The sequence below is a fragment of the Mobula birostris genome, chromosome 5 (genome assembly GCF_030028105.1).
Source record: "Mobula birostris isolate sMobBir1 chromosome 5, sMobBir1.hap1, whole genome shotgun sequence".
NCBI lineage: Eukaryota > Metazoa > Chordata > Chondrichthyes > Myliobatiformes > Myliobatidae > Mobula > Mobula birostris.
The window spans coordinates 74,233,881-74,249,390 of NC_092374.1; the positions used below are offsets into that span (position 1 = coordinate 74,233,881).

At 36.9% G+C, this 15,510-nt stretch overlaps 1 protein-coding gene across 3 annotated transcripts in view; it reads right to left on the reverse strand.

The window, feature by feature from the left end:
* The window catches only part of dnah6 (dynein, axonemal, heavy chain 6), a 408,231-nt gene that overhangs the window by 114,053 nt on the left and 278,668 nt on the right, over positions 1 to 15,510 (reverse strand). For all 3 annotated transcript variants that reach the window (XM_072258211.1, XM_072258210.1, XM_072258212.1), the window contains 2 exons: positions 11,375 to 11,571; positions 1,993 to 2,196 (listed from right to left, as the gene is read on the reverse strand). In XM_072258211.1, the coding sequence (XP_072114312.1) occupies positions 1,993 to 2,196; positions 11,375 to 11,571 (401 nt within the window). The remainder of the gene's footprint in view (positions 1 to 1,992; positions 2,197 to 11,374; positions 11,572 to 15,510) is intronic.

The following is a 15,510-nucleotide window of genomic DNA, read 5'->3' on the forward strand; positions in this document are numbered from 1 at the left end:
TCAAGAAAGGGGTATCTATCATTAAGGACCCTCACCATTCAGGACGTGCTGGCTTCTCATTTCTACCATCAGGCAGAAGATTGAGGAGCCTGAGGACCCACACTTAATGATTTACAAACAGTTTCTTCCTCTCCACCATCAGATTTCTGAAAGCTCCATAAGCCCATGGACACTCCCTGAATATTCCTTTATTGTACTATTTATGTATTTTTTTTATAATTTATAGATTTTTATGTCCTTGCACTGAACTGCTATTCAGAATAAGAAATTTCATGTCATATGTCAGTGATAAATCAGATTCTGACTCTGATTCTGAAATGGTGGATCCTAAATGACATGACAACTTGATTTTCTTTTGTTAAATCTTCCATTCCCACTGTGTATTCCCAGTCTTTTTTCCCACTAAAATAGTAGTCTGAATCCAACAGGGAGAACCAATTACATGCAGTTTCTGAGAAGTTATGCTAGGAAATCTGCCTTCAGAACCTATTGGCGACTGGGCCCAAAGCAAATGCAACAACATTATTCATTTCAGTGACAAGGAAAGAGGTGCTTCTCATTTTGCTGAATTAACTGGGTTAACAAATGAGCTTAATTGTTTCATAGGATTTAGTGCTACAATTTTAAAATATCTAATGACATGATTAATATACAATAATTTTCTGAAGTTTCTAAATGGTGGTGAATAGCAGACATGTTCTGACACATGCTTCACAATTCACAGTTTGCTTCAGAAACAAAGTTACTGCTGAAATGTTCCCTCTAGATATATGCAGGCTTAACAGATAAGAGAGTGGCAAGTACAAATTGCTCAATGCTTCTAGGATTATCATAGCTAATACTTCAATGGCAGTTTTATTTGGGAATTGCATCATATTAAAGGTATTCAGCCTGTATGCAAATACTCATCGCTTAACCAACGAAGTAAATCTGTAATTAGACATACTAAATAATTGATACATTTGTAAAGGAGGGTCACTCAACATTTAGTCCATTGTGTAATACTGGCCCAGAATTTTCCATCAGTGACATGCTGTTCATGCTTGCTGCTGGACCCTAACAATAAAATGCACTTATTCAATTGATGATGAACTTGCAGAAAAATACTAACAGTGAAGCCTTGTGCAAGGAAAATGCCATTATCTAGGTGCCAGAACAAGGCCCACCCACAAAACAACCGAACTTTTAAAAAACTGACAACTAGCTAAGACCTCATTTAGCTAACTGTCAACTCTGTCAAGAGTTTTACACACCTATCTTCTATAAAATCTTTAAAAATTCACAAAGAATTAAAAGGTTTTAAAATAGTAAAATAAAATATATAATCAAATTAAAAATAAAACCTTTAAATCAGCCCAATTGATTAAAATCACAACTGCAACACAATTCTGGACAACAAATCATTTTGGTTTTAAGAATGGAAACATCATCTGGACCTCAGTTCCACATGCAGATACCCCAGCCTAAAGGATATGAAATTGCTGCAACTTTGTATTTCTTCATTGGACTTAGGAGTAGTAGTCCAGCACTGCAATACATTCAGCAAAACTCCCACAGACATATTGAATGCAATTACAGGACTTCAGTATTTGAACAGAAAAACACAAAGTTGCAGACAAGTTTGCACTGAAACATTAGCAAATACATGGGGATTGTTGAAATTTATTTTCAAATCTAGGTCAAAATGTTTTATGGAATACGCTCTAGTTTTCCATATATTTTGTTGAAAAAATGATTATACAATACTGCTGAAAATAACGACATCATTAGTAGCGCAGAAAAAAAACAACTTTCCTTACTTACAAGGTATCTCTAATTGCAAATCAACATATCCTTTCAACTACTGATGCAACGCAAAGAAATTAAGTTAGGATTTTAATTACTAGTTCATTCCAAAAATAGCTTTTTTAAAGTGTTGCCACTGTAAAGCTCATGTGAACTCCACGAAAAATGTGTCCTATGCTACTTATGGTGCAGCTTATGCATTCTAACCTGATCCTGTGGATCAATCATCAAAGGCCATCGGTGACCCCGGTTCACAAGAATGCCATTCTCAGTAGAAATGTTATCTCGTGGTAGACCATCTGCGTTCCATTGGCGAATCTCATAGGGATCACCTAAGATGCTAGTGAGACTGAAATCTGCACTGATGGGGATTCTGAGTTCTGTGCAGCCTTTAATCCAGTGATCTATTAGCTATAAAAAAATCAACAACTTGATTAATAAACTGTTCCCAAATGCTGGATTTAGTTTATAATGAACAGATGTGCATAAATTTTAAATATGCCACAATTATTGACATGAAAAATAAACTGCATCAGATCTAAATTCACCTAGTGCATTGTTAAGGCCTATTATAAGAAAAACCACATTCCAATACAGAATTTTACAAATTTTGCTGCAAAGAAAAAGCAAAAGTTTAACTAACAAAAAAGTTGTGCTATTCAGCACGGTACACTGACATGGCTCTAGATGTTACAGTAAATTATGCTTAATCATTTAGAATACACCTACTAAGGAGGTAGAAAACCTATGGTCAGTTATTACATTAATTCTAACATCAACAGACACTGTAAGTTTAGAAAATTGGAAGATGAATAAATTAATTGGTTCCATTGTAAACTTCTGCTGCATTTCTTCGTTGTTAAGCCTCTTCCATCCCATCTATTCTCTAACATGATGTGAAACAACATTTTTTTTCAAGTGTAATGCAAAGTGTGTTTTGGCTTCAGGTAAAGATAAGGAGCCATGTTGTCTAACTTAGGAATGTTGTGTCAGCCAGTCAGGGTAGTCTTGGTATGTGTTGTAACTTTCTGCCCAGTGAGATGCATGATACTTTCGAGAGTGCCAGGTGGGAGCAGATTTCTGAAGGGCAGTAATCTAGTTTGGGTTTTTGGGGGGGGGGGGCTGCGGGGTGGTGCACAATGGAAGATGCCGCAGAATGCCATTAGAAGGAGAGACCCCATTGTAAGAAGTATTTTGTGCAGATGAGTGGCTCCAAGGAAGAAGGGCCAATACTTCTGAGAGAGGCAGTTCATTCGAGATGGTCTTCGAGGTAAATTCTGACTGTGGCAGGTGCCTTCATGCAGACGATAGGTTCAGCACATGAGTAAAATGATACACCCGACTACTGCAGAAATGAGCTCCAATATTTATGTGCATATTGGACTGGTTTAACTGTAATGGGCCCTTTGCTCTTTCTTTTCCTGTTAATTGTTCAATAGAATTAAAAATTGGCAAATATACTTCCTTTATAATTTTATGGTAGTGTTAAATCTATCATTTCTTGGTGACCGAATATAGTGTGTGAGCAGTATTTACACAGCATTCACTACAATCAATGTCCCTTAATTGGAGCATCTCAACTGTGCTGTTTAGTTGAATCCCAAATCATACTGACCCTAGATGTGTGTTACTTATCCACCTGCAGCTCAATGGAGTAACACGCAAATTTTGTGGCTGCCTTTAATTCCTCCTTTTCCCCAGTTTAAACTTTGAATTTTTAACTTTTATTTGTCGGATCTTGGAGGGGAATAGATGCCATTATGTCAGAGTCTTTAAGAAGTGGAAAGCAGCTTTCTGAATCCAGCAATGGAAAGGGAAAAACTTCGAAAGAAAAATCAGAAGATATGCCTGTCTGGGCTGAGCGTTTAGAATGTGCGTTGATGGCTCTCAACAAGAAAATAGATAATAACACTTCTGAAATGAAATTGTTCCAACAGAATTTTCAGTTTGTAGAGTAAAATATTATTTCCTTGAATACTGAGCTTAAAGAGTCGAAGCGTCAGATAGCGGATATTTCAGCTCGCTTGGAACAGGCTCAATGCAGGATTATCAATCTGGAAGCAAGGTCTCGTCGGAATAACATTCAAATTGTTGGACTGAAAGAAGGATCTGAGAGTGGGAATTTATTGGACTATTTTGCTAATTTGTTTCAATGGCTATCTCTGGATATTCTACCTCAACCTCCCATTATTGAAAGAGTACATCGAATTTTCACTTCAAAATCTCAAGATTCAGATAAATCACAGGCAATTTTGGTCAGTTTTCTTCGTTTTAAAGTTAAAGACCAAATCATAAAATGTGCAAGGAAACAGAGAGTTTTTAAATTTAACGGTTCCGAGATTCGTTTTTATGAAGACTATCTATGGGGAGTTATGGAACAGCGGATCAAATTTCTTCCAGCTATGAAGATAGCCCATGCTAAGGGATTATTCCCATCACTTCGCTATCCAGCCCGATTAAAGTTATTTCCTAAAGATTCGACTCCATGTGCTTTTTTGGATCCCCAAGCGGCATTGGAGTATGTTAATTCTATTTTGGAGATGGCCGAGGTCTGAATGGTATTAGGTCTGCTGAATAACTTTCCGAAAGAAAACAGGCTTTGAAGATTGCTTATATGTTGAAGATATCCTTTGATCGATGGACTATTTAAAGAAGATGTGAACTTCTTCATTTGACTGATGGATGACTTTTCCGAAGTTTGTTTGGTATACTGAGTGAATTAACACAGCGGACAGATTGTTAACTGGTTTGATTATCTGTTTTTATTTTTCCTTTTCTTCATTAATTAAGTGAAAGTTTTTATAGTTTATATAATGCTCAGTAAACAGATAATTAGTTTTAGTTTTTCTGTCAAAAACAGTGTTTTTTCATCGGGCAGTAAGCCAACGGATTAATGGCGCCGATTTTTTCGTTAGAGATTACATTGTCCAGGTTTAATTTTATTGCTTTGATGTCTCTGGAGATTGTTTTTTGCATTCCCTAGTTTATTTTTAATGATTAAGTATAAACATCTTTTTTTTCTCTGTAGGGCTTTCTTATCTTAGGGCTGTGTGTTTTTTTTTGTAAAGGGGAGGGAATTAAGAAAAACTTTTAAAATCACCATTTAAATTGAGCAGCTTGCGGAGTTCTGTTTCTTTTTACTTGTTCTACGGGGACGCATTCCGGCTTATTTCTTCTTTTTGCCGGATTTCTATCTTTTGGGATGGTGGGAGGATGGGGGGTAGTTTTGAATTATAGGTCTTATTGTAGGATTAATTTCATTTTTTTCGGGGTTTTTTTTCTCCTTGTATTTTTTCCCATTACGGTGTTCCAGAGCATGCGTGTTTTCTTTATGGTTATACTCATCATTGCCATTTTTGATTAGCCCGCGTTGGTATGCATGTATTTTCATGTTTAAAAAAAATATTTTATGGCAGTTGAACAGATAAATACGCGGTTGGAATTACCCTATTAAGTGAAAGAAGACTATCAAAATTATTTATAGATTCCAGTCCGATATAATTTTTGCTCAAGAAACGCCTATCAGAATGAGCGATCAAAATAGATCTTTTAAAATGTGGAAGGGCCTTCAATATCATGCCACTTGTCAAAATAAAACGAAAGGGGTATCTATTTTTATTAAATCTAATATTTTATTTATCCAAAAAGATATCGTGTCAGATATTAATGGTAGATTTTTAATTGTCAAAGGAACAATTTGTAATAGGAAAATTGTCCGGGTTAATCTATATGGACCTAATGTAGATGATCCTTTTTTTAAAAATGTATTTGGTTTATTGCCAGATTTAAATGAATATATGTTGTTCATGGGTGATGATTTTAACTGTTGTTTAAATCCTTTGATTGACAAGAGTTCAACCAATCAGCAGCTTCCGAGTTGTTCAACATCACTTATTAACTCATTTTTAATTGATTATGGTTTGATTGAAATCTGGAGAAATTTAGATCCTAATGATAGAGATTATTCTTTTTATTCACACGTTCATAAAAAATATTCAAGATTTGAATATTTTATAGCTGATTTCCGATTTTTGTCCGACGTCCAGAAATGTGAATATGATGCTATTGCTGTTTCGGGTCATGCAACTTTAAGCTTAACTTTTGAATTGAATGGTGTCGGTATTGTAAATTTGCCTTGGCATTTTCCAGAAAATTTATTACAAAATTCGGACTTTGTCAAATTTATTGAGACTCAGATAAAAGATTTTTTTCTTTTTAATAATACGGGAGATGTGTCGAAATTGATTATATGGGATACACTTAAAGTATATTTGTGAGGCCAGATAATCTCCTAAATTTAAGAAACAGATTAAAATAGAGTTAGATAAGATTTCAAAACAAATTAAAGACTTGGATAATATTTATGCAGTCTCTCCTAACATTGATTTATTTAAACAAAGGGTCGAATTTCAATCACAATATAATTTACTATTAACTTATCCTATTGAAAGAAATTTGCTTCAATTAAAAAGTCAGTTTTACATGTTTGGAGATAAAAACAGTAAGGTATTAGCATCCCAATTAAAGGCAGCTGGAGCTAAAAGACAAATTTTAAAAATTTGTAAGAGAGATGGTAGTAATTATGATGCTTGTAATTATGAAGACATTGATAAAATTTTTCAAGACTCTTACAGTGAACTCTATAAATCTGTTTCCAGCTGATCCTTATAAAATGAATGCCTTTTTACAAAAGATTGATTTTCCTAGAATATCTGTTGAAGATCAACAAACTCTTGTTACTCCTATTACTGAAAAAGAAATTCAGAAAGCTATTCTTTCAATGCAATCTGGTAAAGCTCCTGAATTGGATGGTTTTTCTGTAGGATTTTATAAAAAATTTGAAGAATTGTTTTCTCCATATATGTTGGAAATGCTCAAAGATATTATTTTGTTCAGAGAGTTACCTCCCACATTTTATGAAGCTTCTATTTCTTTAATTCTTAAGAAATATAAAGACCCGACTGATTGGGCTTCATATAGACCTGTTTCACTATTAAATGTGGATGTTAAAATTCTTTCAAAAATAATGGCTAATCGACTGGAGAATATTCTAGCTAAAATTATTTCTCAAGACCAAGCAGGTTTTATAAAAGGCCAATACTATTTCTCTAATACTCATAGACTGTTAAATGTCATATACTCATCCCTTTCTAAGACCTCCCAATGTGTTGTTTCTCTTGATGCTGTAAAGGCATTTGATAAAGTTGAATGGAAATGCTTATTTAATGTTTTAGAGAAATTCAACTTTGGTACTAATGCTAATAAGTGGATTAGAATGATGTATAAAATCCCTACTGCCACTGTTATTACTAATAATTGCAAATCTTTTTTTAAAACTTTTGCGAGGTACGAGACAAGGATGTCCGTTAAGTCCCCTGTTATTTAATTTGATGTTGGAACCTTTGGCTATTGCACTTCGTGAAGCTAAAGATATTCAAGGAATTTCCATAAATGGGACTATTCATAAGATCTCCCTTTATGCTGATGATCTCTTAGTTTATGTTTCGAATCCTGAAGAATCCATTCCTAGTTTATTGAAATTATTAAATGAATTTGGAAAGTTTTCAGGATACAAATTAAACCTTAATAAAAGTAAATTATTTCCTTTAAATGATTCTGCGTCTATATATGATGACTTCTTCGATTTCTGCCAGTCACTCTCTAATTCAATTTAAAAATTTACATTGTTATTATTTGTCAAAGGAGAGACTGTCTAAAATATTTCCTAACGTTGATAGTCAGTGTGATAGGTGTAAAACTAAGACAGCTATATTGACACATATGTTTTGGTCGTGTCCTGTATTGAAACAGTTTTGGAAATCTATTTTCTCTATCATTTCTAAAGCTTTAAAAATTAATTTACAACCCAATAAATTGACAGTTTTGTTTGGTATAATTCCTCAATATATTCACGATATTTCTCTGTCAGACCAACATGTAAATGCATTTGTCACATTATTGGCCAGAAGGGCTATTTTATTGAAATGGAAAGACGTCTTAGTTTGGAGAAAATTAGAAGTCAAACTTTTTATCCTCGATTTGACTTTGAGAAAAAGTGGGGTTCTTTTGCCCGCTACTATCATTTGATTTGAGTTAATTAAGATGGTCCCCTTCTGATTCTTGTAATATTGGATTTGGTTGGCAGATTGATGTTTTTCTTTTATGGAAGTTTGTATAGCGTACAGCTCCGGGGTTGTGCTCCCAATGGTTTTTTTTTCTCTTTTTTTTTTGTTAGTAGTTTTTTTTGTTTTAGTTAGTAGGGTTCTTTTTCCTTCTTTCTTTTTTCCAAAAAAATAGTTTTAATATTTTAATTGCTGGTGAACACAGCAGGCCAGAAAAAGAATGTGTGTATATAAATAAATAATGGATGGGGTACCGGGGGGAGGTGGGGCATTAGCGGAAGTTTGAGAAGTCAATGTGCATGCCATCAGGTTGGAGGCTACTCAGACGGAATATAAGGTGCTGTTCCTCCAACCTGAGTGTGGCTTCATCTTTACAGTAGAGGAGGCCGTGGATAGACATATCAGAATGGGAATGGGACATGGAATTAAAATGTGTGGCCACTGGGAGATCCTGCTTTCTCTGGCGACAGAGCGTGATGGCATGAATATTGACTTCTCAAACTTCCGCTAATGCCCCGCCTCCCCCTTCGTACCCCATCCGTTATTATTTATTTATATACACACATTCTTTTTCTCCCTCTCCTTTTTCTCCCTCTGTCCCTCTCACTATACCTCTTGCCTATCCTCTGGGCTTTTCCCCCCTCTCCTTTCTTTCTCTCTAGGCCTCCTGTCCCATGATCCTCCCATATACCTTTTGCCAATCAACTGTCCAGTTCTTGGCTCCATCCCTCTCCCTCCTGTCTTTTCCTATCACTTCAGATCTCCCCCTCCCCCTCCCACTTTCAAATCTCTTGCTAGCTCTTCTTTCAGTTCGTCCTGAGGAAGGGTCCCGGCCCGAAACGTCGACTGTACCTCTTCCTATATGTGCTGCCTGGCCTGCTGTGTTCACCAGCAATTTTTATGTGTGTTGCTTGAAATTCCAGCATCTGCAGATTTCCTCGTGTTTGCAGTTTTAACATTTTGTTTTTTTCTTATTATTATTGATATACTGTTTAGCTTGGTTAATCAGTTATTAGATAGTTTAACTCTTATTGTACATATTGATATGTTGATTTGATTAATGTATTTCTTGTTGATTTTCAATAATAATTAATAAAAAGCTTTAAATACTTACGGAAGGTGGCCTTCTTACCACTAGGTCACATGGCTGTTAACAGAGTTAGCTAACGAGGCAAGTTTGCATACGAGCCCCAGTGAGGGAGTTGCACAAGCTACTATGACCATCAATCATAAATTCTTTAACCAAAAAAGAAAAGAAATGGCAATGGCCCTGTATATATTCTGTCTTCTTCCTATGGGGAAATACTTGAGATCCAGTAAGTACATTACTAGTTAACAGATGAGCATCTCAACTTGACTAAAACTTGCTAAGGTCAAAGAAATTTTCATTGTGCAGCATTTCTATTGAAAAAATAATTAAATTAACAACAGATAAGAACTAACAAAGTTAGCAACATTTATCTTTGAAAGCACATCTGATAAGTAACTCATTATGCAGCATAAACTGATTAAAATTTTCACTTCTATTTCATACAAGGTGATTCAAAAACAATGTAGCCTGGATTTTGCTATCAGGAGTCAACAAATGTCAACGGCTCTTCATTCTACTTGTCATAGACTTCCTGTAAATCTTTTTTAAATAGTTTGGAAAGAAAGTTAATCATAAAGATCTCTGCAAAGGATTCTGAACCTTTGAAGCCCCAAAGCCAAGTTGATTACTGAATTTGAAGTGAAATTCACAGTATATAGATTAAGATATAGAACATCACCTGAAACATTTAATTCAAATTCACATGATGTACAGTAGCTGAAATAAAGGGAAGATAAGAAAGATGGGAATAACAAAGACAGGCTCTGCTAAATGATCCTATAGAGGGCCTCAAATATAGAGTCTTCTGAAGATTATGAAAGATGAGGTAAGTAATTAAAAGGATTGAAAGATTACTGCATGCATGTACTGGGTGATGGGGCTCCTTAATGATGGAAGCTGCTTTTTTGCTCCTTGAAGATGTCCTGGTTGCTGGGGAGGCTAGTGCCTATGATGGAGCTGACTTCACAACTTTCTGCAGCTTATTTTGTTCCTGTGCAGTGACACCCCCCTCCCACATACCAGACAGTAATGCAGCCAGCTAGAATGCTCTCCACAGTACATTTGTAGAAATTTGCAAGTGTCTTTGGTGACATATCAAATCTCCTCAAACTCCTAATGAAATATAGCTACTGTCATGCCTTTTTTGTAACTGCATTGATATGCTGGGCCCAGGATAAACCCTCAGAGATGTTAACACGTGGGAACTTTAAAGTGCTCACCCTTTCCACTTCTGATCCTTCAATGTGGTGTGTGTTCTCTTGTCTTACCCTTTCTGAAGTCTGCAATCAATTCTTTGGCCTTACTGATTTGAGTGCAAGGCTGTTACTGCAACACCACTCAACCAGTTGGTGTACCACTCTCCTGTTTGCCTTCTCATCCCAATCTGAAATTCTGCCAACAATAGTTGTGTCGCCACAGATTTATAGATAGCATTTGAGTTGTGCTTAATCTCACATTCATGGGTGTAGGAAGAGTAAAGCAGTAAAGTTTGAAGTTAATAACTCATCTCCTTCTACCTTAGACCATGAACGTATGAATCACCCCTGATGAGTTATTAACCTCAAACTTTCTGCATAATCACTCAAAGAGTTGAATTGCATGTGCATATAACGAGAGCCGTATAATTCATCTCCTTCTACCCTAGGCCACAAACTTATCAATTGCCCCTTCTGTGGACACTTTCGGGAGGTCCAAGATCCTTATGCTCCACAACCACTGGACTAAGTGTGTAAATGTAGGAGGGGACTATGTTGAAAAATAAATGTGCTAGGTTTTCTAAGATTGACTCCTTCTACCTTAGGCCACAAACTTATTAATCACCCCTCGTAGCACAAATCAAATGATCCAGTATCTATAAGGTTGCCTTCTTGCCATCACGAAGAAGGCACAACAGCACTCCTACTTTCTTAGAAGTTTGTGTAGATTTGGCATGAGACCAAAACTTTGACAAACCTCTATTGATGCACAGTGGAGAGTATCTTCATTGGTTGCTTCACAGCCTGGTGTGAAAACGCCAAAGTCTGAGAACAGAAACAGCCACAGAGAGCAGTGGATACATCCCTATCCATCACAGGCAAAGCCCTCCACTCCCACTGCATACATTTACATGGAGCGCTGCCACAAGCAAACGGCATTGGTTAGCAAAAACCTTCACCATACAGTCCATGCCTTTTGCATGTTTGTCAGTCTTTGTTTACATATAGTTTTTCCACAAATTCTATTGTATTTCTTTATTTTCCTGTAAATGTTTGCAAGAAAATTAATCTCAAGGTAGTATATTGGGACATATACATACTTCGATAATAAATTTACTTTGACTCTGAAGCCCTCCTCCTCTCTGTATGAAATATATGAATATAAAATGATATTGCCATACCATATGTCGGTAATGAGCAGTAAAGGCTCCATAATATGCAACACATGCTGATGCAATGAAGACATTTCCAATTACATTTGATATTTCCTCTTCAAACATAATTATGCCCTCTTGCCAGCGAACTTGTTCATCTCCAAGAGCAGCTGTAAGTTTTCCAGCACGCACTAATCGAGCCTGAGTTAAGGCCATTGTTCGAGCTAGAGAGAAGGAAAGAAAACATACAAGTCAAACAGAGAGGCAGATGAACATATTGAATACAATGAATTATGCCACATAAAGAACATATTTACTGAATATACTTGGAAAAGTATGAAAATCGAAAGAGAAGATGCTGAAAATTGGAAATTAAAACATACAATGTTGCAAAATTACAAGTCAGAAGCATCTGAGGAATGAGAAAGAAAGTTAATGATTTCTTTCAGCCTGAAATATTAAATCTACTTTTCTGTCAACAGATCTCTGGAGGTCCAACAGTTCTCTGGCCTGCTGAGTGTTACCAGCATTTTCTCTTTCTGTTTTGAAAAGTGCCAATAATTCTTTTGTACACATGCGATTGATGGTTTTATCAAGTGGTGCTTAAAAATACTTGTTCAGTTTGAGCTTTTCTCAAACTGGACAGTCCAAATTATTTCTCAAATTGCACAACTCAAACATTCCCTACAGATTTGGTTCAAACATGGAGAAAGATGCTAGAATTCCACAGGTGAGGTAAGAGTGATTGCCCTTAACATCAAAGTGATATTCAACCCAGCACAGCAGTTAAGAACCCAGGTAAGAATGCAATCAAGGAAATTAAAGTATTCCACTGACTAAAATAATAACCAGTACATATAAAAATGAGATTGTTTATTGGCGGCGGAACACTTCGGCCAAAGTGTATTTCTGCAGGACCTCACAGGAATCATCTAAATATACAACTTCAGATTACTTATTATGACTTCTTCCATCATCAATTCACAAATGGGATATTTACTGAACGTTCACTTCCATTCACAATTGCACAAATAATGAGGTATTTATCCCTATGTGCAGCATGACATGGACAACATTCAAAGTTCTTCTGATAAGATATTTTGGGAAAAGCAACTCCATTTGTTTCTCATGCTGTCTTCTATTTCCGATATTCACGATGTCCATCACTGGTGCACAATGATTAAAGCATAAACCATTTACAGGATGTATCACATCAACTCACCAAGCAGTTTCTTTAATCAGAATTGACAGAACCTTAAAAACAAAAGAACAAGGGTACCACGTATCTATAAACATGATTCCAAGACCCTTTTTAGTTTACAACTACTCCATGTCACAAATCTGGTTTTGTAGGTATATTTCTTCTTTTACTTCACTGGGTCAAAATTCCACAGCTTGCTATCAAGTACCGTTCTGGATGCACTTTCAACATTGGACTAAAGAGGTTCAAGAAAGCTCAGATTAAATTTTCCAAGGACAATTAAACACATTAACTAGGATAAAAATTCAATGCTTTAGTTCCTCACTATATAATGTGGTATTTTGGATGAAATATTAAATCATCCTCATCCCTGCCCTCATAGCAATATATATGTGATCCCCCTACCATTATTTGAAGTACAAATAACTACAATACATTGTCAAAAATTTTAACCCTTATCTGGGACTTCTGTGTGTCTGTTGGCTGCTGTGTATTATAACGCTAACTTTCTTTACAAGTATTCTATTGATTGTAAAGTGCTTTGACATGTTCAGAGGGCAATAAAAATGCTATAGAGAATGATTAAGTTATTTATTTCAGTCTGTCAAAAGTGTCCTCCAATTTCAGACCACCCTTCAGCCTTTGCTCTCTTTGTCCTCAAGCCTGGGTTGGCATGGTAGGGCAACATAGTAACGCTGTGGTTAGTGTAGCATTTCAGAACATCACTGATCAGTGATCGTGTTTTAATTCTCGCAGCTGTCTGTGAGAAGTTTGTACATTACCCTGCTATCAACATCCTGGGGGTTACCATTGACAGGAAACTGAACTGGTCTAGCCATATAAACACTATGGCTACCAGAGCAGATCAAAGGCTAGGAACTCTGCAGCGTGTAACTCACTCCTGGCTCCCCAAAGCCTGTCCACCATCTACAAGGCTCAGGTCAGGAGTGTAATGGAATACTCGCCAATGGTCTGGATGAGTGCAGCTCCATCAACACTCAAGAAGCTTGACATCATCCAGTACAAGGCAGCCCACTTCATTGGTACCCCTTCCACAAACATCCAATCCCTCCACCATCGATGAACAGTGGCAGCAGTATGTACTATCTACAAGATGCACCGCAACAACACACCGAAGTTCCTAAGGCAGCACCTTCCAGACCCATGACCACTACCATCTAGAAGGATGAGAACAGCAGATACCTGGGAACACCACCACTTGGAATTCCTCCTCCAGGTCACTCACCATCCTGACTTGGAAACATATCACCGTTCTTTCATTGTTGCTGGGTCAAAGTCATGGAATTCCCTCCCTAATAGCACTGTGGGTGTACCTACACCTCAGGGACTGCAGCAGTTCAAGAAGGCAGCTCATCACCACCATCTCAAGGGCAATTAGGGATGGGCAATAAATGCTGGCTTAGTTGGCAATGCCCACATCCCGTAAATGAATAAATAAATAAATAGATAAAAATTTTCTCTGAAACCGCATGGGTTTCCTTCAGGTGCTCTGGTTTCATCTCTCATTCTAAAGATGTACAGGTTAGGGTTAGTAAGCTGTGAGCATGCTTTGTTGGCACTGAAAGCATGGTGATACTTGAGACTTGCCTCAGCACATCGTCAGACGGTGTTGGCCATTTATGCAAATAGCACATTTAACTACAGTGAGCGCCACGGCAGCCTAGCGGATAGCATGACGCTATTCCAGCTCTGGGCATCAGCGTTTGGAATTCAGTTCCAGTGTCCTCTGTAAGCAGTCTCTGTACATCCCTCCCACGGAATGTGTTGGTTTTGACCACAGCCTAAAGAGATATCAGGTTTGTGAATTGGTCATTGTAAATGGTGCAGCGATTCAGTAAGGGTTAAATTGGGGTTGTCAGGAGTTACTGGGGTGGTGCAGTTCGAAGGTCTGGAAGGGCTACTGTGTGCTGTATCTCTAAATAAATATATGTTTTGATGTACAAATGACAAATAAAGCTAATATTTATCCCTTTAGCTAGGTGACACTTCATCCCCACTTGCAGACCTGTTGAAGGGCCCAACTCCACCTAATTCATCCAAGAAAGGAGTCCAACTCAGATCTCTCTCCCAGGTCTCCTCTTCAGCCTTATGTTAATTTTGCTCACTGTCTCATTAAATCTCAAAGAGTGTTTCATATCTACTGTTACATCCACTACCTCGTGGGATGGTCTAAGCACTCCACCTCAAGCTCAAGTTCTGTCACCTGCAATTTTAGGAACAGCATCACTGCAGGATCAATTATTGTCACCCATGCCATTTTTAATTCATTCTTCCACCTAGGAGTCCTACTATGACTCTAGTTTATAGCCATTAATCCTTGTTACATTCTAATTTTAATCAGGCCCCATCTTGTAGCCTTGGCCCTAACATGGAGAGCTATTGCACATTATACCATATGGTTGCAAGCTTTGTCTTCCTTTACAAGGCAAACTTCTAGCCTTGGCATATTGCCCATCCAAGCCTAGGGCTTTACTTCTGAGGTTCTTGCTCAAACAAAAACACTTGCAATCACTGGCTCCTCCCAGCCGAGTATTTCACTCTTATTTGCAAGCACTAAGGAGTTTTCTGATGCAAAATTATTAGGAGAGACAGTACACAGATATCAAAACAATAATCTTTACCTGGCTGGTATAGAAATCAGTAACTTTTCCTGAGACTGATCTAACCAACAACCCTCCTGTTTAATAGTTAAAGTTAAAATCTTTTTTACTCCTAATGTCTAAGGGATAAGAAAACTATTGTATTCATGTTATACCTTACATACCCTTAGTAAAACCTTAAAACTCTTCATGGTCAGTGAGATAATTTTGAAAGTCTTGAGTTATGGATAAAGAAAGTATTTGAGCTCATATTCCACTTGTGTTCTCCATTACAAATCCAGCAGTTTCTTAAAAATTGTATTAACATACAGGCAACCTGATAGATTTGCAGGGGGCTGGTG